The sequence below is a fragment of the Cetorhinus maximus genome, chromosome 4 (assembly GCF_964194155.1).
Source record: "Cetorhinus maximus chromosome 4, sCetMax3.hap1.1, whole genome shotgun sequence".
NCBI lineage: Eukaryota > Metazoa > Chordata > Chondrichthyes > Lamniformes > Cetorhinidae > Cetorhinus > Cetorhinus maximus.
In genome coordinates, this window is record NC_135882.1 from 9909253 (window position 1) to 9933227 (window position 23975).

At 37.0% G+C, this 23975-nt stretch overlaps 1 protein-coding gene and 1 long non-coding RNA gene across 4 annotated transcripts in view; one reads left to right on the plus strand and one right to left on the minus strand.

Annotated features, from left to right (window-relative positions):
* atp9b (ATPase phospholipid transporting 9B) overlaps positions 1-23975 on the plus strand; it is a 272096-nt gene that overhangs the window by 201615 nt on the left and 46506 nt on the right. For all 3 annotated transcript variants that reach the window (XM_078539908.1, XM_078539909.1, XM_078539910.1), the window contains exon 15: positions 11220-11477. In XM_078539908.1, coding sequence (XP_078396034.1) covers positions 11220-11477 — 258 coding nt within the window. The remainder of the gene's footprint in view (positions 1-11219; positions 11478-23975) is intronic.
* On the minus strand, positions 607-23970 carry LOC144679490 (uncharacterized). Its single transcript, XR_013576352.1, has 3 exons — positions 23843-23970; positions 10446-10642; positions 607-2447 (listed from the first exon to the last, which is right to left on the minus strand). It is a non-coding gene; the product is annotated as an uncharacterized LOC144679490 (long non-coding RNA).

Below are 23975 nucleotides of genomic sequence, written 5' to 3' on the forward strand. Positions count from 1 at the left end.
GCAATGCTTTTGGGTATAGTAAAAGCCTTTGCCACGCAGTGTATTTAGAATATGTTCTAATAATGCATGTTCAGCAACTTTTTCTACTTGGGTGTATAATCAGTTGTTTGTGGCAACATAAATGTATAAATAGTGCAGGGAATGGATTGCATTTCACTTAAGTAAAGAATTGTATTCCAGTTTTTCGAAATAATCTGCACAGTTGTAAAGCATGGTTAAAATAGGTGTGGTCTTTTATTTTCCTAGAATAAATACAACAAATATATTTAAACTCTTTCACTGAGAGGGTTTTTTGACAGTTGAACTTCATATGGCAAAAAGTGCTGAATTAGATGGTGGTCTGTTTAGTTGTTGGAAAGCATATGGTTTTTGGGGACTGTTATGATGTGGTAGGTGATGTGTGCCAGGCGGACCAAACCCACAAGGGAAACTTGGCCACGCTAGCACAACGGTTTTGCAATTTGTATTTATTACGAGAAGATTTATGCACTGAATTCAGAAGGACTGAGTCCACTAACAACTTTAGAGATTTAAAAAGTTAAATTAAAGCATCTGTTAACAGAAGAAAAGAATTCAAACACATACATAAGATTACAGTCGCTTAATATTATAATAAATCACAAAATTCCTAATTGACCTGACTCCCAACTGCACACCCCGATTAAGGCAACGGTCCAAGATAGATTTAAAATTTAAATAAGCAATCTAGCAAGGTTACCACAGCAACCACTCAACAGTGGAATTCCAAAGGCTTTTTAACACAGCGTTAGTTAATGGAGCAGCATTTCTTCAGATGGCTGGAGGCTTTTCCCAAGTCTGGTTCACAGTGTACCTTTCCAAATTTTCCATGGCCATAGCCCTCCATCCTTCTTTATATATATTTCTCACTCTTCAATGTGTAAAATGCCATTGTTCTACCTGTCTTTGGAAATTTACTTTTCCCATTAAAATCTTTCATCTTGTCAATATGGCCTTTTCCTTTTGGGAAAAATAAATGTATTGCTTTGCCTCACTTATTTTGCCAGTTGTAAACATTACATCAGCCCTTTGAAAATCGAACAACTCCTTCACTTATTTAAAAACGCAAATTTCCTTCACACCCTATCTGTGGAACCCTCATCCTAGTTTATCCATCTCCATTTGAAAAGTCTGTTTTACACCTACTCTTTTGAAAATTCCAACCTTGTAGTCTAAGCATCTCTAATCTAATTAAATCAGTCACACATAACCATCCACACTCACACCCATAAGCCTACAGTAATATTATGAAAAATATGATAGTTTTGTGACAGGTCTTGGTAGATTATATGCTTGTCTGCCGTGGATTTTTCATATCCAGATTTAGGCATTCATATCGGTTTAAAATCAGATCATTAATGCATCTAGTTACTGTAAGTGCAGCTTGAATTTTTTTTAGAAATATCACTTGAACCTGAAATTAAGTTGTTGTCAAAGATTGTGAGTGATCCAAAAACTGGTATACCACTTTCAGTTACAGATCTAAATTCTGAGTCTCTTGATGTGTTCAAGTTGTCTTCCACTGATTAGGATAGATACTTGCTGATTTGACATTGCTGCTAGCCAAATGATGCGCCATGGAACTACGTGCAAGGCTCATCTAGTCTCGTATGTGACCATAGAACTACAAGAGAAAGTTTGAAGAACAAAGGTGGTGTTTATGGCCACAGAATTCTCCATTATATATAGAAAATAGGAGCCGGAGTAGGTCATTCGGCCCTTCGAGCCTGCTCCGCCATTCAGTGTGATCATGGCTGAACCTCTATTTCAATGCCATACTCCCGCACTCTCCCCATACCCCTTGATGCCTTTAGAGTCTAGAAGTCTATGTCCTCCTTAAATATATTTTCTAATTCCAGATGCTGGCGTTTCTGCTTTGAATTTTTAAAATCACCTTGCAAAAATAAAATTGCTTGTTTTGAGGAACTTTGCAGTGAAAATTGGTATGGATTTATAGAATTATTTTTCTTTCATTTCCATTTTCCCAAAAACAAAAAAGTGAAACTCAGCTTCCAAAAGAAAATTGTGTGGAGTTCTGTGGTGAAATTTGATGAATCTGGTGCAATCTGTAGGTTTATTTTTGTGTACACCTTCTAATTTTAGGACGGAGAGACAGATGAACTGATGAATGAACAAGGCTATCATTAATTGGGATGAGAATTAAAAGACCATCTGGAAAAGCTAGTTGCAACATGATTAAAGAATCTCACGGAGATTTATCGCCAAAAACACTGATAAGCCAGAGAGTGGACTGCCATCCTAATCAGACTAGTGACCAAATACAGTATAGTGCAGACATTCTTCAGCAGGCTCAATTTTATTGCAAAAATCCTGATGGACTGGGCTGTGAGAAAGTGGAGTTGACTCCTTTCACTCCCTGGGAGAAGGAATGGATAAGTTGGCTATCTGAGTTTAAGCCCAGAAGCATTCTGTGGAAGGAATAGGAGAGAGAGATGCAGAAGGCCAAGTACTGTTGCAGTTGCTGTCACATCATTGTGCTTAATAATCAATTACATTCTATTCTATAGTTCCATGTTTGGAACTTTTTCTGAAAGAAGCTGTCATCTGTTGCCTACTTAGCCGACTTTTGACAGGTTTCAAAAATTAGACAATAAGCCTCAATTAAACATGTTGCATAAATTTAGTGTAAAGCTTAGTCTCCTCTACTCAGATTTAAAAATAGTTATTGAACAGACTGATGAACAGATTTTACAATTGATCTATTATTTACTAAGTAGCATTCACTAAAGTGTCCAAATTGAATGATATCTACCAAGTACAATGATACAGGTCACCTATTTGGAGACTTAATGTTAAACCAAACCTCATAATGTCGTTGAGTATTATTTTGATGCAAGTAGCTAAATTAAAGCATTTTTGAAGCGGCCTGAAATATATAGTAAATAACAAAATGCTGCATCTAGCCAGCATGCCAGGCAGCATCTGTTGAGAGAGAGAAAAATAAACATTAACTCTTGTTTTTCTGTCTCCACAGATATTGCCTGACCTCAGTAGTTGCAACATTTTCTGTTTTTTTATTTCTGCTTTGATTTCAGACTTCTAGTATATCATGGTAGTGCAGCTAATATGGTTAATATCTCACCTGTATCATGACCTACATAAAAATGCATTAATTGTGGAATATCTTTCATATCCCCGAAGCGGAATCTGCTGTTATTTACATACACGGTTTATACTGTCCAATAGCATTTTTCCCTGTATCCCCCTTAAATGAGCCTTTGTTGAGAGCCATAAAAAAGAAACGATGGTGTGAATTTCGTGATCCTACAAACGAGCTCCTAGTTGGTAAAATTGATAAGCATTTATTGAAACCCAAGAAAGACTGAGATGTATGTGCATTTGGTAAGAAATTGCTGTGCCAATTTTTCTCTGAAATTATCAATAAAGCCTAACTTAAGAACTAAATGTCAATGACTATTTATAATTTACTACTTTCATGCCCAACTTCATTCTCAATATTTATCACAAGAATGTTCCCTCCAAGTGTCATTTACTAAATAAAGAGGAGTGCTAGCCCTGCTACTGCTAACTTCAGTATAGTTTTGTATAATAAATTGCTCAAGTGACTTCCATGTTAACCCAAGGTCAATTTGCAATATAGTGTCTTCTATGAAATAGAATTTTGTACAGACATGGTTCCCAAATCATTTGGACTTATGTTAGTTAATGTACACTAATTTGGAAAGAAAAGCTAACAAAAAGAAAATTCTGAAAGATGATTTACCCCCAAAAATGCAAACTTCCATTTATAAAGTAACTTTCATGTCCACAGGGCATCCAAAGTGCTCCAAAATGAAATACTTTGAAGAGTAGCCATTGTTATAATGTCAGCATTACTATCAATTTGCTCACAGCAAACTCCCACAGAGATGTGATAACTGACTGGACAACCCGCTTAAGTGATATTGATTGAGGGAGAAATGTTAGCCAGAACACTGGGAGAGCTCACAGCTCCTCTTCAAGTAGTACCATGAGATCGTCTATATTTATAAGGCCTTGATTTTTATGCCACATCTGAAGGACAGCAGCACCAACAGTACATCATTCCCTCAATATTGTATCGAAGTGTAAGATTAAGTTATCTACTCAAATATCTGGAGTGGGACTTGGACCCTCTGACTCCGAGGCAAGATTACTATTGCATTTCTGCATAGAAATTTAACTAAATTAAGTTTATTCTAAGAACACCAATTAAAGTATATATTTATAAAATGCTACTATATGGATGGTACAATAAATTACTTTTTCAGATATCTGAAATTAAATGTGTCTTGAGTTCTGAAAATATCCTTCAGTGTTCAAAGGTGCTAAACACCCTCTTGAAAGCTATTCCAAAAGTGGCATAGCCAGGGAATATTGGAAACTGTTGTAGTAACTATTGGCAAAGATAGCTGTTCCTCTGTAATTGCAGTGTATAGGAATAAAAGGGGCTAGAAAAAAGTGCTTTTTAAAAATACTCTATACAGCTCCCATTTAAGATGCTGGTTTGTTAGTGCATTGTGTGTTGTGGTTCGGTGGAATGCATTGTCCTTAGTGATCCTTGAAATACATGAATAGCGGTGCCTGATTTGAAGTCAATAAGAAGCCAACATCAAATTTACTGGAGAGGTGGCCTCCACTGTATCAAAGTAAGCACCTTTTGTCACCTACACAGTAACGTGAGGTATGTTCATGTTATCCTCATTAGTGGCCTCTTAACAGAAAGTGAGCAACGCTGTTTCATTAGGTTTTTAAATGTATAGAGGAACAGAATCACTTGGTACAGAAAGGGTCTGAAAGGAAGCTGAAACCAAAAGAAACAGCAGCAAAGTTCTCCTTGTACACGTTAGCCAGTACTTATCTCTCAGCCAACTGGTCATTTCTCTCAATGCTGTTGAATGGGACCTTACTGTGCACGAATTAGATGCTGTGTTTGTCTACATTATCAATAAAGCACTTCATAGGCTCTGAAGCACAATGGAACTTCCAGCCCCTGGAAGGACTGGTATGCAAGTGCAAGTATTTGCCCTGGGAAAAACACTAATTCCATTCACAACCAAGCATTTTTATTTCATTCTTACGTAAAAATTCAGGAAAAGCTTGAACCTTAAAAGGTTTTATCAGTCTAGGGGCAGCATCATAGCAACAGAAGTAGGCCATTGAACCCCTCAGGCATGTTCTGATGTTGAATTTGATCATGGTTAATCTCTTATTTTAATTCTTTAAAGCAGATTTTTTTTTCATGTGCCTTGATGTCTTTACGGTACAAAGACCCATTTAATCTGTCTTGAAATTTCAAAATACCCAGCATCAAAGTTTTTTGGAAGAGCAAGTTCAGATTTCCACTACTGTGTGTGTGTGTGTGTGTGTGTGTGTGGGGGGGGGGGGGAAGAGTGGGAGTGCTTCTTGCTTTCATTTCTAAATGGCCAAATTTTAAGATTATGCCCTCTTGTTCCGGATTCCACTCCCATCAAATGTCATTATCAATTTAAAGACCTTGATTAAATAGTTCTGCAAACTGAGTTTATGCAAATTGTTCTCATCGTTTAACCTATTAAACCCTGTATCATTCTGATAATTCTGTGCTTCACTCCTTCCTAGGCCAATATAACTGCAATGCCCAAAACTGACTGCAGTTCTCCAGATGGTGTCTGACCAAGTGTAACCTCACTTCCTCACTTTTATGTTCCAGCCCCGCTTAAGATAATGACCAATATCCCATTAGCCCTTTAGATTCCTCTTTGTGCCTGTGCTCTAGCTTTTGGTGATTATTGTATGCCGTGGTCATATGTACTAGGAGATGTAGATGAGAAAGTGGATTTAGGCATACAATAATCAAACAATATGCAAACAATATGCCGAGTTCGTATGTGCTAAGAGATGTAGATGACCAAAGGATTTAGGCATACAATAATCGGCAGAAGCTAGAGCATAGGTACAAAAAGCAATCTAAAGGGCTAATGGGATATTGGTCATTGTCTCAAGCAGGGGGCTGGAACATAAAAGTGAGGTTATAGTTGTACAAAACCTTGGTCAGATACCATCTGGAGAACTGCAGTCAGTTTTGGGCACTGAAGCTATGTTGGCCTAGGAAGGAATATAGCACACAATCATCAGAATGATACAGGATTTAAAGGGTTAAATCTAGTCACTCTAATTAAGGAATTAATCCAATCAATCTGTCTCTGGTCCAAAGTGGAATGTTGAATTCCTTCTGCCATAGTTTTACCCACCCATGTAGTCTATGTCCATTTGCAACTTCCTGCACCCATCTGCACAGTACACTGTGCTTTATAATGGAACAGGATGTACAAACTTGGACATCCAAGCCGTTAATATTATGGTGAAATGCTAAAACCCAAGTTCTATCATGTTGAATTCCTTGCCATCTCTACATATAAGGAAATTTCTAACTGTGTCTCAGACCATGAAGGCTTTATGGAACTCTGAGGTTTCCCTGTCCATTAGCTGCTCATGAAATACCACTTTCAGTAACTTGTAATGATTACCACAGGCTTACTTCTGGTGTGCATAAATATTTATTCCACTTTGTAATTGATAAGCCATTGTTTTTCTGAGACCTTTACCAGCCCCACCTCCATCCACAGCCACAGCTGCTGTTCATGTAGCAGCTGTATTGTGGGTGGTCCTGGTTGCTGGTTCAAGTGAACATCTTATCAAATGGTTCCAGTGATGCTTTATATGTTGAGATATCTAGTTGAAGATAAAGCTCAGCCCCTACAATTGAAATGGGTAGGAGAAAAAGCCAATAAATTAAGTACACATGGTTCGGAGACTTAATTGGTTGTGAAGATCTTGGGGCATCCTGGGATTGTGAAAGGTGCTATATAAATGCAAGTTATTTTTCTTGGTAGTAGAGAGTATGGAGCTGAGATTTCACAAAAGCAAGCTATAGAGAGCTTTCACTTTTTCTATTTTTTAGAAAGCAGAAATTCATTGATGGGATACAGAATAATGAATCTTGTCCATTACTGCTGTACCTTGGGAAACATTTAGTTACAAACATATAATATAGCCATAGATAAACGCAAAATACTGCGGATGTTGGAAATCTGAAACAAAAACAGAAAATGTTGGAAAAACTCAGGTCTAACAGCATCTGTGGAGAGAAAAAAACAGTGAACGTTTCGAGTCCGTATGACTCTTCAGAGCTAAAGCTTTTAGACCTGCTTAGTTTTTCCATCATTTTTTGTTTTTATATGATATAGCCATAGTGCTTACTGTGAAAGGAACATCTACAAATGGTGCATGTGATATAATTAATTTTCATATAATTGTCAGTCAGTTAGCAGGATCTGGCATTTTTGATTTGACATTGATTGCATCCACCAAATTTTTTATGTAATATGATAGTCTAATAGATCTATGGTCAATCTATTGTAAATTGATTATATTTCCCCACTGGAAACATTTTGTGACACAGGGCATAATCTTTAATGAAATTTGTGTGAAATTAAATTATACCAGCATCAATACACATAGCATAATGCAGAATGAGTAAATGAGCTTAATTTATTTGCTAAAAACAGAATTACCTGGAAAAACTCAGCAAGTCTGGCAGCATCGGCGGAGAAGAAATCAGTCAACGTTTCGAGCCCTCATGGCCCTTCAGCAGAACTGAAGCATAGTTTCAACAAGGGAGAAATATAAATTGGTTTAAGGTGGGTGGGGGGGAAGAGACACATTGAGGGTGTGGTGTGAGCAGATAATCAAAAGATGTCAGAGACAAAAGGGTCAAAGAGGTGTTGAAGGTGGCGGTCTTTGTCTGAGAAAAGTGCTAATTAAGAATGCAAGACAGGATATTCAAAGTACAGCTCTAGTGGGGGTGGGGTGGAAAGACTAAAGGTTTTAGTTTTAGATTTAAAAATAATGGAAATAGGTGGGGAAAGAAGAATCTATATAAATTATTGAAAAAAAAGGCGGGTGGGGGGGGAAAAAGAAACGGGGTGGGGATGGGGGGAGGGGGGTTTAAGATCTAAAGTTGTTGAATTCAATATTCAGCCCAGAAGGCTGTAAAGTGCCTAGTCGGAAGATGAGGTGCTGTTCCTCCAGTTTGCGTTGGGCTTCACTGGAACAATGCAGCAAGCCAAGGACAGACATGTGGGCAAGAGAACAGGGTGGAGTGTTAAAATGGCAAGCGACAGGGAGGTTTGGGTCTTTTTTGCGGACAGACCGCAGGTGTTCCGCAAAACGGTCGCCCAGTTTGCGTTTGGTCTCTCCAATGTAGAGGAGACCGCATTGGGAGCAACGAATGCAGTAGACTAAGTTAGGGGAAATGCAAGTGAAATGCTGCTTCACTTGAAAGGAGTGTTTGGGCCCTTGGACGGTGAGGAGAGAGGAGTGAAGCAGCATTTCACTTGCATTTCCCCTAACTTAGTCTACTGCATTCGTTGCTCCCAATGCGGTCTCCTCTACATTGGAGAGACCAAACGCAAACTGGGCGACCGTTTTGCGGAACACCTGCGGTCTGTCCGCAAAAAAGACCCAAACCTCCCTGTCGCTTGCCATTTTAACACTCCACCCTGTTCTCTTGCCCACATGTCTGTCCTTGGCTTGCTGCATTGTTCCAGTGAAGCCCAACGCAAACTGGAGGAACAGCACCTCATCTTCCGACTAGGCACTTTACAGCCTTCTGGGCTGAATATTGAATTCAACAACTTTAGATCTTAAACCCCCCTCCCCCCATCCCCACCCCGTTTCTTTTTCCCCCCCCACCCGCCTTTTTTTTCAATAATTTATATAGATTCTTCTTTCCCCACCTATTTCCATTATTTTTAAATCTAAAACTAAAACCTTTAGTCTTTCCACCCCACCCCCACTAGAGCTGTACTTTGAATATCCTGTCTTGCATTCTTAATTAGCACTTTTCTCAGACAAAGACCGCCACCTTCAACACCTCTTTGACCCTTTTGTCTCTGACATCTTTTGATTATCTGCTCACACCACACCCTCAATGTGTCTCTTCCCCCCCACCCACCTTAAACCAATTTATATTTCTCCCTTGTTGAAACTATGCTTCAGTTCTGCTGAAGGGCCATGAGGGCTCGAAACGTTGACTGATTTCTTCTCCGCCGATGCTGCCAGACTTGCTGAGTTTTTCCAGGTAATTCTGTTTTTATTTTGTTTTGGATTTCCAGCATCCGCAGTAGCTTTTAGCTTTTTGTTTTTATCTTAATTTATTTGCTGTTAGATCAGCATCAGCGTTGGAAGAATACAAATGCAGTCTTATTCCAGAAGCTGAAGAGGCTGTCAGATGAGTAAAAAGTTAAACCTTTTATTAGGCAACACTGTAATTTGATGGGCAGAAAGTTCACGGTTCAGTAATTTAGCACACCCAGGCAACAAGAGACTGGTTAAAATGGAATGAGGTAAGGTCAGCTTAAAGTTAACAGAAAAGTGGTTGATAGAGATGGTGGGATCAGGGGTGTATGTCATTTCACATCCTGGCCAGAAGGCCTTCACTGGGTAGGAGGTTAATAATGGAAAATGATCTGCTTCACTGGAGGAGATAAATTCTGTCAGAAGCAGCTGGATCTTATTGGAGTTTTAGCTTATATACATGACAGTGCGGAGTTGGTGCTTGTAAAAGACGCAGCATGACTCCAACAATCTAATGTGACAAAGGAGTTATGGAGGTTGTGTCATTTATGCTATTTTTGCCTGTTGTCTTCTGTGCATTGAGATGACTAAAAAGGATTTTTAAGTTTCTGTTAAATAGGGATGTGTGCATACTTGTATGTATCCAATTTATTTAGAACTTCTTCTGGCTTTTTTTATTTGCATAAACTGCTACTTTTTTAAAAATAAAAATTCCTTTCCAGTTATTATAATGCTCCTTTCTCTTGTGCTCTTCCTTCAATGAGGAAGGTAGGTTTTGGGCTGTAAAATTTTCTATGCCTGTAGGTGAGGTGTCACTTGCGGAGTCTCATCGCTGCTTGTATTTGATCTTCCCTCCCCAGACTGTAAAGTTGCTATGCAGTTGCTGTGTGCAACAGCTCAACCTGCTTGTAGTATGTAGGCAAGTTTAAGTGCCAGTTAATACAGAGCTTCACATTTTTATGTGCTGAATGCGAGTTAATTGCTCTACTGGTGCGATACAGCTAACAATGCTCTGTTTGATATAGGATATTTGGTACTTATGTTTACTCTAATTGTTTCTAAATCACAGTCACTGTCCAACCCCGGCCACCAATCACATTTTAATATCTAATTAGAGAAGGTGCCTGCTATGACCCCTTACTCCATTATCAATAGAAAGCTTTTTTATGCATTTAAGGTAAAATTTAAAAGAAAGGAAAGCAGTGAAATGGGATAAGAGCATTGTAGAAAAAAGGCAAGGTACTTCTTTCATACATATTGTACCTTCAAGTTCAAGAGTCAGCAGTATGGCTCTTCAGCTTGCTTACTGTAAGTGTGTTTTGGCAGTTGAGTTGTGCTGTTGATGAGCTTTTGAATTTTGGAAGATAGATGGAAAACAGCTCTCAATGTTCACCTTCAGGAAGACCCATTTTTAAAAGAGCTCATATGGCTTGAGCTGGTATTATATCCCTGTACTATGGTTATATGGAATTGGAGATTAACTGGGATCTGTTTTTGAGGAAATCTAAATGAAAACGAGGAAGAACAGTGTTGTGTAAGTTTTTTTTATTCAGTTATTGATGTGTCCAAATACAGTATGCAGCTTTGACAACTTTATCAAAATAAGGTCATGATGACCTAGCGTGGTTACACACCTTTGGCTTGAGGCTTCATAACCAATCTAATTTTACCATTAGTGCATTGGATATTTTGGCCTTTGACACAAAGTCCTAAATTTGGGTAAAAATTTCCATTATGTTCTTGTCACCAGGGTTTCAATGAAGCATTGAGTGTGTGAACTGTGAAAAATGCCAAGTGGTACTAATTTTGTAATAGCAGACCTAGGATATATTTGCCAAGAGCATGTTCAGCTGTATAATAGTAATCTGAAGTGCTGAGATTACAATTCGCTTATATTGGTGGTGTTTGCAGTGAGAGCAATTATGGCATAAGTTGAGTTTCAGAGTATTGGTACACATTTTTCCCCTTGTATCTTAGCACCAACATGCTCAATAAACTTTGGGCCAGGACTGAAATAGGATTTGTATTGTCTGGAAGATGATGGAAAACTTGACTGTATATATATTTTTTTTCCTCCTAAGGGAAATAGTTCACACAGTTATTCGACAGGAAGTAGTGCCAGTACTGCCTCATCCAGCAAAACCACTTCCTCTGCTCCAAAAGTTCGTAAATCTGTCCACAGTCGCATACACGAAGCTGTAAAAGCCATTGCTCTGTGTCACAATGTTACACCTGTCTATGAATCACGTGCAGGGGTGAATGGAGAAACAGAATATGCCGAGGCTGACCAGGATTTCAGTGATGAAAACCGCACATACCAAGCCTCCAGTCCTGATGAGGTCAGTTTCTACATTAGTTACTTATGTTTATGAGATTGCTAAAATTGAGATATTTCAAACATCTGAAATGCAATAAATTTGGAACTACATTGTTCACTACCACAGGTATTGGCTTTAAGATAGCAACCAAATTGAATTAAATTGTGACTGGGGTACATATTTAAGGCATTTTCATTGTGTTTTCAGTGATTTCAGCGGAGAAACAAAAAAAAAGGCCTCTTTCATAACTTTAAGGGCCCATATTGATGCAATGTACATTGAAATTACATGCCTTGAAATCCAAGGGGAAAAATCTAAGTGGATCATCGTTTAACTTATTGAATATGTTTGTACTTAGAATGATAGATGATGCCAGTGTTTCACAATCACTGAAGCACCATTCTAAAAGCATATTTTATTGAAAAAGCTATTGTGCCCTGGAGCTTTATTTAGCAAAATTGTTCAATTGATGTCTCCCTTTTAAATCATTCAATGTTGGCCGAATGAGGTTTTTCTAAGCAAGCAATATTATCTCTTTACAGAGAAACCACTGGCACCCATTTTATTTTCAGTGTTGACTGAAGAAAGCTAACAATCTGCATGAGCCTTAGGTGCAACTAAATTCTTTCAGTATTGTAAACCTAGCCGTGGGTTTATGCACAATACCTTCTGGTTCACATAAATTTGCATTTTGATTTGTCTGTGACTTTTTAAGTCAGGCAAAGCTTTGTTCCTTTGCTTCGGTGTAAGTTTGAAGTGAATTGTCAATGCGTTTTCAGTTTGATATGTTTGTGAAGCATGTAAAAGGGGTAAGAATAATTTGAAATTATGACCCTTGAAGGAAAAAAAGATGATTTATCCAAAATATATTGCACCTGTGCCTTTTGCTCCCTGAAACACACAAAGTATAAAACCTGCCCAACGATGAGCTTTTTTTCTTGACACCGCCCCCCCCCCTTTTATTCTTTTTCCAATGTTTCTTTTATGTGGTTTTACTTTTGTACTTTCCAATTTCTTTTTCTTTCTTCTGTATCACTTCAGTTATGTTTTCTGTTTCTTTTGGCTTTAAATTCATCTCTTGTATTCCTAACTGTATAAAATTACAATTTCATTGTTCCTTTATGCTTTATCTTATACCATTGTTTGTTTTTTTAAAAGCAATATTTTTCCCTCTCGCTCTGTCCCAAGATCACACTGAAGGACAGGATGAGATTTCTGTCAGTGAGCAGTTTCTTAATGAGACTTGTCCAGCAGTGATAACTACTTAGTGAAAATTCCAATTGAGCTGCACTGCAGGGAGCCTGAACAACCAAGTCGAAAATGGGGTCAAGCTTGAGACCTTTTAAGAGATAGGGGATGTATAGGAAAGATCAAATTTAATGTAACAGGAACAAATGTGCAATCCAGATTAACATGATTACAAGAAATATATGTGGTGGCCCTTAAGTGTTTAATACTGCTACGATTTTATGAGCTGTAGAATAGCAGAATGTCAGGATTTTTGTGTATAGTTCAAGATTTCGGTTTTGACATCAATATTAACTTGTTCCAGAATACCTTGACCTTTTTTTGTTTTGAAACTTCAGTTAGCATGTGAAAACACAGAACTATGAAAATATAATTTTAATACTACAACTCCCTAGCTGTATTGTTATGAGAATAAACATGAAAACTGTGATCTGGTAAACCACTGGAAATAACTCTACCTAATGTTATATGAACACAGAACACTCATTTTTATTTCAGCCTGTTAAGAAAAAAATTACAAATATTTCATCTTTGAACTGTTTTTCCTAGTTGAATTTTAAGTTCAAATGTTAATATTTTTAAAAAGTACAAATGTTTGTCTATCATTGTAAGCCTGATCGTATTTAAGAATATGCAAGATTTTTAAAAGTAAAACCATTTAACCAAAACTGAGACAGTGTACATGAATACTATATTTTTTTTATAATTTGAAGCTTATGCCCTTATTGTTTCACATTGATGTTTTCAACACAAACTATAGAAATGAGTTTAATGCATTAATTATTTAATTTGGAGTCAAACATCTCTGCATTATGTTGGTCTCATTTCTAATGTAAAATTTAGTTATGCTTTGTATTTCTGATAAGTGATCAATATTTCATTTTGTTGTGTGAGCGCAGGAGCTCCAGTGGTACGGTGTTTCGAATTGAGCACGCAATGTCTCCGAATAAGCCAGCATAGACATTGACAAAATAATATTATAGTCCAGCTTAATGGTCTTAAGTATATACCCATTGAGCAAGATCCATCATTTTCTTCAAATACAGAAAGGTACACTGACCTAATGTAAAGGCCAAGCATAAAAGGAGATAAACTAAGTGGATAGGTTGATGAAGTGCAAAGGTCACAAGCCTAGTAATACAACGGCATGCTTTAAACAGTGCCTCTGAAGACCTTTGATCCCTTTTGGTCAAAGGGGAATGATTGGCCATGGTCCTTAATGACTGGTTATTCTCATAAACTAGCTATTTATTTTGTGAGGAATGATATAAGGCTTTCCACGGTGCCAATAACTTAGATGCGCTGTTAGATTCAAGAAAAATCATGTGATTTTTAAAAACGTTTAAATAGCCTTTACATAATGGTGAAAAGCTCTATTTCTGATGAGCTAGCAATTTTTAGCCGTGATTATTGCTTGCAGTGTTCAATGAATAAGAAAGTGGATTTCATTAAAGAAATATAATGGTGCTCTTGCAGCAAAAATTGAGTTGCTGTTTAGTTACAGGGTGTGCTTTAGTTAATACATATAGTGGTAACATGCTTGTAGAAATGAGACTAGTCACTTGTTTTTTTTTGCTGCTATATTTGTAACAGAAATTATTGTCCATTCCCTAACTGCATCTGTTATCCTAGGAAAATAAATGTCTAACAGACTTTAAATAACGCTGCCACATTGTTGAAAAAGGATAATTTTAATAAAGGTATTCCGATTCCCCATATGTTTTGAAGTGTTGTCGAGGTGCAATGTTTTTGACTGAAGGAATAATGACCCAAAAAGAATTCTGTGTACACATTTTGCAGCTGAAAATGTACTTAGGCATCAGGATTGATTTCAGCATCTCGAACAATAGATGACACAGGGTTCACGTTAAAAATAATATCCTGCTGCTACTTAACTGTAAAAGCAGTATTTAACTGTAAATCATCAGAATGTTGAGGCTCCTTGTACATCTCATTTTTCTTCTAAGGAGGTGGTAATCCTAGTGTGTTGTTAATTTTTTGTTTATTTTTCTTTTTTCTATCTTGAAATATTTGAGACAATACAATTGGTAATTGTAATAAAATAACCTCAGAAAAATTCATCTTTCAGTCACAATGGCTGGTGTAAATTTTAAATCGGGCACAGCTGTTTTCTCATGTCATCTGTGCATAAAATGAATGAATTATTGAATTATTAGTTGTCTGTGTGCCTACACCAGGCTAGTTGGCACCAAATTGAAAAAGGTCAGAGGCACTATGCAGTGGTTTGAAGTGCTCAAGGCTCTGATATTAATTCCACATAATATTTTAAATGTATATGTTTTACAGCTATCTACTAAAGTAGATTCATTTGTCTTGCACCTTGCATTTGTCTCCCCACCATATACTTAGACTTCAGTTTGTTATCATGGTAATGTTAGTTATTGGTACTGACAATAACATGAATTTTAGCTGCGTTCCATATTGTAATGAGTTTAAAGTATTTTTTTTTCATAATTTCAGCACACAATACAACTTTTCTGTACTTTGGAACAACCTAAACTTATTTTGCAGAGCTGCAGTTGAAGTCGCCATCTAGTGTCTTATAAGAAATAAGAACTGCTGTGAAATGTTTAGTGATTAATGAGCTATGAAAATGCACCTTTTTGGTAAAGCTCACATTGCAGATGTCAAGAATCTGGAAGTTTAAATGGCAACCGGTATATGAGGATGTATGTAATTTTTTTGTTAATTGCATAAATGCGCAACCTATTACTTAAAATTATGATTTCCATATTTTATGTAACAAGCACAATATTCTATGGATGGTTAACAGAAAATAATATTGGGTCATTTTGAAGACTTCCAGGTGAATATTTCAAACCATTTAAATAACTTAAGGATAATTCCACTCCTCCTTTAAAATTCATATTCCAAATTACATTTTGAATTGATGTTTTTTGCAATATATTTTATAAGATTAAACAATGTTATTTATATTCAAGACTGTATCTAAAGGTTAGCTGGAAATAATTTGAATTTTCTTTCACTTTGATATCGCCTTACGCTGTTATTGATTGTAAATGTTGTAGCATTGAGAAGAGTTGTGCAGAATTACAACGAAGTAGCACCACTTTACGTATAATTTATGAAGCAATGTTTTAAGGAATGCTGGGCAATACTTGGAAAGTGGGTGGTGAAGATGCTGGTCATGCTGCTGGGAATCATTATTGTAAAATTAATTAACGGGGTCCACAGTAGCTCAGTGAGTTTATCCAGTCAATAGCTGAACCAGGCAAACAGCAAAAGCCATGGGCCTGACACCCTGACCTCTGCTGAGTTAGCTGATCTCACCCTGAGCAGGGACAGGGAGCTCTAAACCTGGCCTCAGCACCGGCATGACTTCAGAATTGAGAACTGATCAGGGTGTCCATTCTTGATTGCTATAGAGCGAAACCTGTCGGAAGTGCTCGTGAGGCTGGGGGGAATCAGTGATCAGGTTCGGCTGTGATGACTGTGCACAGCCAATCAGCCTGCCAATGCTTAAACTTGAGGTTAACACATGTTTAATGCTTAGTTGAATAAGATAGCATTGGATAAACAGCTCCAAAAAGCAGTTAATATCCTCAGATTGAGAGAGCCAAGATTAGGTGGAAAAAACTAATTTGCTGATGTACAGAACTTTGTTGTCTTTTTATTTTTATCAGTTTAAAATTTTCAGTTTTTTTCAGAATTAACTGTACCATTTCTTCTGATACCTATTAAAAATAGGTTACTGGGGATTTATTCCTGATAAATGTATGGTCCGATTATAAAGGGGCCCGATCCTTGCAAAAAAGTTTAGAACAATTCTCTCTTTGGGCAAACACTTCACCATTTATGTCCTAACCATGCCATGTGCAAGGGACACTTGGTGTGTTTTAACACATTTTGTGTTAACAGTTTACTGAAAGCTTTTTAAGAAAATAATCCCCATCTGAACCAGGACTCTGGCGTGCAGGAAAGATCAAATATTCCTAATGCACAACGAATCAAGTGACACCTGAAAGTCAAAGATTAACATTTTGGCGAAATAAAGGGGCTTCCTTATGTGAGGAAGTAAAATTGTCTTCTGTTATGACGTGGTAGATGATGTGTGCCAGGCAGACCAAATCCACTAGGGAAACTTGGCCATGCTATCACAATGATTTTGCAATTTGTATTGATTACGAGAAGATTTGGGCCCTGAATTCAGAAGTAATGAGCTCACTAACACCTTTAGAGATTTTAAAAACTAAATTAAAACATTTATTAACAAGAGAAAAGATTTCAAGCACATAGATACGATTACAGTAAGATAAAAGCAAAAAACTGCGGATGCTGGAAATCCAAAACGAAAACAAAAATACCTGGAAAAACTCAGCAGGTCTGGCAGCATCTGCGGAGAGGAGCACAGTTAACAGTTCGAGTCCGAATGACTTCTGTTGAAGGGTCATTCGGACTCGAAACGTTAACTGTGCTCCTCTCCGCAGATGCTGCCAGACCTGCTGAGTTTTTCCAGGTATTTTTGTTTTTGTTTTAGATACGATTACAGTTACTTAACACTATAACAAATCCCAACATTCCTAATTAACCTGACTCCCAACCACACACCCTATTTTTAAGACAACAGTCCAAAATAGATTTTAAATTTAGATAGGCAAGCCAGAAAGTTTATCGCAGCACCCACTTGACAGTGAAATTCCAAAGGCTTTCCTCCACCTTTGGTTACTGGACGCAGTAAACTTATTCAGGAGTGGCTGGAGGCTTCCCCAACGCAGTTTTACATGGTCCTTTTAGATCTCACATGGCCCCACAACATAACCTTCCCTCCTTCTTTATATATGTTTTTCTTTCTTTAATCTGTAAATTCCGTTGTTCTATATATCTTTGGAAATTTACTTTTCCCATAATATAAAAATCTTTCATGTTGCCAATATGGTCAGTACTTTTGGGGAAAAAAATAAGCATACTACTTGGCCTTGCTTATCTTGTTAGTTGTAAGCATCCTATCATCCCTTTGAAGCCCAAAAAACCCCTTCACTTATCTAAAAATGCAAATTTCCTTCACACCCTTCACGCTAAGCCTTCATCCATGTTTACTCAACTCCATGTTTACTCATTAGCATTTCAAATGCTTTTACCCCCCCAAATACTTTTGATAATTTTAAGCTTGCAGTCTACCTGGCTCTAATTCAATTAAATCACAGACGGAAACCCATAAACCTATTTTACAATAAACCACAGTGATATAATGAAAAAAATGTTGAGTTTCATGACACTACTTAACTCCGTTGCAAAGTGTATAAAACTCACTCTGTAAAACTGTTGTCACGTTAGCTCTTATTCCCAGAGCTGACTGAAATTTGAAGCCGTCACTGACACAGCGTTTCATTCTTCTAATTCAAGTCAACGGATGAAGCACTTCATAACTGGAACAAACTGATGACATATCATGTATGTTTTCTGCCAATTCAACACAAAACCCCTTTGCCACTGATGCCACGAAGGAAAGCCTCAGCTAGGACACTAGTCACAGAGAGAAGGAAGGCAGTGAGGAGATGAGGGATTAAAGCGAAATAAGTCAGAAGTAGTTCTCTAACTTATACTTACTGTGTGTCATTATACGAACATGTTACTTAGCTGCAACAAATTTTAAAGGAATTATAAAAGCTGTAGTCATGAGAAATTACAATAAACATGATGGAACTGGCACAGTTTACATAAGATCTCTAAATAAAAGGTAATAATCCACCCTTACTAGTTTACCAGAGGTCAACAGATAAACCATACAATGAGGTCCCTTTGTATAGTTGTTAGAGGGCATTTCTATTGTGCTTTAATATAATTAGCTAAAAGTGTCTATAAAAAATGGAAGCAAAGTGAAATGGAACTTGTGCTTTTGAAAAATAAATATTTTGTTACCAAATAACAGTTGTTCACATAACATCTTCAAAAGTCATGTTTACCACTGATCTCATCTCATGTTTACACTTCAGTATGACTTTAATCCTTTGCCACGTACTTACCTGTTTGTTTTAAAAATGCCTTTGAAGGTAAAATCTAACAAGAATTTGCTTAATGGCAAATAATCTCAAACAAAGGAATGTTCCATACTAAGGGTGCATAATCACCTTACCCCCAAGTATTTCTTATTAAAAGAACAGGTGGTCTAATTCTAACTACCGAATTGTTGCCCCATGCAATTGCCACAAGGAGCAAGACGTAGATGCTTTGTTATCAGGCTATACCTGCACTAGTGCTAATAGGCAGGGAAGGAACTTACCAACAAAGATAAAGGCCATTATTCAAAGGAATTTGATGTCTAGTGATTTAATGATTATCTTGAATACAGTACCTGGAGGTTTGACTGAGTGTTAAGAACTAAAAAACATCATCTAAAAGTATGCAGCATACAATTCTCCAATATAAACAGATGAATCATCTCTGAGATATGATACTCATTTTCTTGACCTTAGATATAAATGGTGCTGCTTCTGTCCGCCTCAGATGGAGAATGCACATACAGCAAATCATTCCTTTTTACCTTCAGTTGCCTAAACCCCAAGCTCTTGAACTCTCTTCTGAAACCTCTCCACTTCTCTACCTCTCTTTTCTCCTACAAGACACTCCTTGAAGCTTACCTCTTTAAGACACTCCTTGAAGCTTACCTCTTTAAGACACTCCTTGAAGCTTACCTCTTTAAGACACTCCTTAAAACTTACCTCTTTAAGACACTCCTTAAAACTTAGCTCTTTAAGACACTCCTTAAAACTTACCTCTTGAAGACACTCCTTAAAGCTTACCTCTTGAAGACACTCCTTAAAGCTTACCTCTTTAAGACACTCCTTAAAGCTTACGTCCTTGACCAAGCTTTTGGTCATCTGATCTAACATCTCCCTTTGTGGCCTGGTGTCATACTTTCTTTTATGATGCTCCTGTGAAGTGCCTTGGGAAGTTTTATTACGTTAAAGGCACAATGTAAATATAAATTGTTATAGAGCATTACCCTCACACATTTTGATTGGCTGCAAATGTCAAATAAGAATCATAAAAAATTACAGTACAGAAACTAAACATTTGGCACATCAAATCCATGTGTTCATCATATAAGCCATCTAGTCTAATATTACTCCCCTGCTTGTTCCCCATACCTAAATTCATTTTTAAATAGTTTTTTTTGTGAATTCTACTTTAATAGTTAATGGCAATGATTTCCACAATTTTAGTCACCTTCCATAAAGAAATACTTTTCTAAACATCCTTTTAATTCTGTTTGTGATCATTTTAAAATAGTGCATTGTTGTAACCATCTTACCAATCAGTGGAAACAATCTATCATTATTTTTCTTATTACCCTTCATAATCAGAGCACCTCCGTCAGATCACCTTTAACCTTACCTGCTCAAGTGGGAAAAAAAAGTCTTCGCTTCTCTGCTTTCTTCATAACCACTTCCCTGGTAATGTCATGGTGAATCTAAGCTGCATCTTTTCCATTACTTTATACTCTTTTAATGGGATACCTAGAACTGTACATAATACTCCAGCTGAATCCTAAGTAAGGCCTTTGGACAAGTACGATATTACTTCCGTAATTTTGTATTCTTTAGAATAGAGAATCTAGCCTCTAGATACAAACCCCATTTTATGGACATATCAACTTGTTTTGCTAGTTTTTTAAAGACCTCTGTATCTGCATGCACTTGGCCCTTCTACTCCCCTCTTGAAAATCTTACCATTTACGCTGTGTTTCCTTTTCCCTATCACTTTCAAAATGTATTGCTTCATATTTCTCTACATTGAACTACTTCTGATTTGTTTTTCCTGTCTTCCTGCTTTTCTGGCACTTATTCCATAACTCACATCACAGTTTGTCAAATCCCCAGTTTGACATTATCAACAAACTTAGCTATATTGTGCTCAATCTGCAGTGCAGGTCATGTATATATAAATAATAAACAAGAGCAGCCTGAATACACTTGTGAAACATCACTCAGCTCTACTGTTCATGTTGCCCTTCAATCAATTTAATGTCCTTGTGGTTACATTCTCCTTGATTCCATTTGTTGCCATCTTTGGCATAGATCTGTAATGTGGTATCCTATCAAAAGTTTTATGAAAATCCATATAAGTTACATCCATGGCCTTGCCTTTATCAATCCTCACATTTTTCAAAGAATAAGAAAAGTTTCATCCAACATAAGCCGCCTTTTGGAGGCTGGTGCTGAATGGGCCCTTCTTATTTCAATTTTCTCCAAGTGCTTACTAATATTATTCCATACTATAGCCTCGTAATTTACTTGTGAATTGACTAATTGACCCTGGCTGTTCTTAATTCATAATTCTCTCATCCGTGTCTTGGTCACCTCCAAATGCAACTGTTCCAATGCCCCCACCCTCCAAACCCCACATAAAGCTTAGCCAAAACTCAGCTGCCCATCTTATATCCTGCACCAAGCCCTGCTGGCTCATCACCCTGGCCTTGTTTGGTTCTGTTTGACAATTTCTCCTTCCATTTAATCAAGGTAGTGCTGCCCTTTGTCATCTTTCACATTGTTTTTCTCTCTGTAAGCTTACTTGCCTTTCATTTTTCTTTTCCCTTTTTTCTGTTCAGGCGGTGAATGTGATTATATTGTCATGTTCCCAAATAATCTCTTTCTTCTAGGTCACCAAATTGTCTGACATACCAGAACCAAATCAAATAGGGATTCTTACTTGCTGGAGTAACAACATATTTATTAAAATAATCCAAAGTGCACTGCAAATAAGCCTTCTGTCTCGCACCACAAACATTTTCTCTATCCCTTCATTCATTCCCTCCCTGCCACCTACCCTGCCCTAACCATTTGTGCTATCTCCCATCGCCCTCCCAAATGCCAGCTCTACCCCTCCTACCATCAGTCTTGATCCTAATCTTCTCCCTCCAAATTTTCTCTCTCACTCTCTCTACACCAATGAAGGAATGTGTTCAAGAACAACACAAAAAATAGAGCATAAAAAGTGACAGCTGGAAAAAGTCAAAATGCCAGCAAAGATACAGTGTGACAGCTATACAAAAAGAAAATGAGTGGATAGCAAACAAAAGGGAGAGCGTGCAAACAGATTAGTCAGTACCAAAACAGCAGAGAAACTGTTCTTTGAAGAGACGATTATTATTGCCACTGGAGATCAACTATATTATATGTTTCTTTGTATAATGCTCCTGTCATTATAAAATGCTACATTCACTGACTCGTCACTACCGATGCCATGGAGACTCACCAGGGTACAGTAGCCTAGTGGTTATGGTACTAGGCTAGAGGTTATGAGTTCAAAAACATGACAAGTTGTGCAATTGAATTCAGTCTGGTAATTGATGAGCTAATACCTGGGAAAATGACCACAAAACTGAGTTGCTGTAAAAAAAAAAGTCCAATTGGTTCATTAATGTTCTTTAGTCGGGGACTTGCCATCGCTATCTGCCCTCCCTGAGATGTGATTACAGTCCCTCAGTACGGCTAGCAATGGACAATAAATACCATCATCGACATCCCAAGAAGAAAAATCAAATGTTAGAGCAATAATTGACATAATTAATATGACTTGCACTGAATTGTGTTCTTGACTTGCTTTTTTTTAAAAATAAAAATGATCACATTTTGACCAACCTATACTCATTTGTGAAATGCCTAACTATCTTGTTTAAGATGAATATTAGAAATTTATTTTCACTATGATTTAAATTCAAAGTTTAAGTACCAAGTCCAAATTTTTTTTTAGAAGTGTGCATATTAATGGATGCCAGCCTTTTGTACTGCGTATATTTCTGCTAGCATTACTTATGTTTAGAAGTTGTGCACATTTATAATTCCTTACGACATAAATTAAAAATTTATTAGATACTTTGATTCATTTCAGCAAAAAGAGGAGATTTATTACGATTTGTTTAAAAAAAAATATCGCTCGCAAGTAAAATCTCATTGTTTGCTACGCCCTGTCATTTTGGTAAATGTCGAGTTTTCTATGTCTTATGTATGTTAGCCAGACAATTATGGATTAAAGCGGAGTGATGTAGGATCTTCGGACAGGTAAAACAAGCCAAGATAACTGCAGTGAAAGCTTCTAATTCAGACAGGCTGTTAAACCAAGCAGAGCTTCAATAATAAACAGATGTGAGTCACCAAATATAGCATGCTTTACTCTTCAGTACAATGGGGCATAAAATTAAATGATAGTGTATTAGCAGAGATACAATTTGCAGGTCAAGTTGTAATAGTAACCTTTCACGGAGCAAATTGGAAATAAATCTTTGAGTATTGAATCATTTGCAGCTGACAACATCCTGTGCAAAAGTTAGTCTACCACAAAAAAAAATTATAGTATTGTAATTACAATGATTTTACTGACTAACTTTTAAACACGAGAATGAGTGTACAGAAATTACTTAAGCATACCCAATGAGCAACGGTTATAGAAAAATACAAATTCAAGGACCTTTACCTTGATTAATGTGACACAAAAATGCTACTTTAAATCTTGGAGAATGATTAAATTATTAGAAAGAAAAGCTTAAAATTCTAACCTTGTCATATTTAGCTGTTGTTTGCAAAAATGCTACTTTAGGAGGAAGGTCTCATAAAGTAGACCATTCATAAAGTTAATCGCATTAGCTCAGACATGTTAAGTAGCAAGGGGTTTTATTGCATGCTTTTCAGTTTTAGTTATGGTAAATACATTTTGTTGTATTGGAAATCTGAGCCCTGCCCTGGTATTTTGATAGGCTACTAATCGATCTTGCTCAATAACCTGCTTATGTTTTTGGGTAAACATGTTCCGAGAATTTGCACTACTGTGACTAACACCGTGCTATGTTTAACACGTGATCTATGAGATCATTTCCTTTTCTACTAAACTGACAAGAAACATTGTGTTCTGTTATAGGTCAAAATGCCACTTCAACTGTTTCAGCATAATGAGTCTCAAAAGGAATAAACTTATTTTTAGTTAGTATCTTTAAAGTTGTTATACTTCTGACATCAAGTGATAATTGATTCCTCTTGTATTCCCAGGGGGTTTCTTATAGTTTGGGTATATCATTTTTAAGTCACATTTCAGTTTTGAGTTATCTAACTCTTTAATAAATTCTCTACCTGCTCTAAAGAATTTTGCTTGTTTTGTATTACCTCATGGCATACAGTTCTCTTCACTCGGGTGGTATGCATTCTGACATTTAACCTCATTTAGATATCACCGTCGATCTTGTATGGGTGTCTTCAATGTATTGAGCAGAAAATTGTGATTGACCTTTGATCTTTG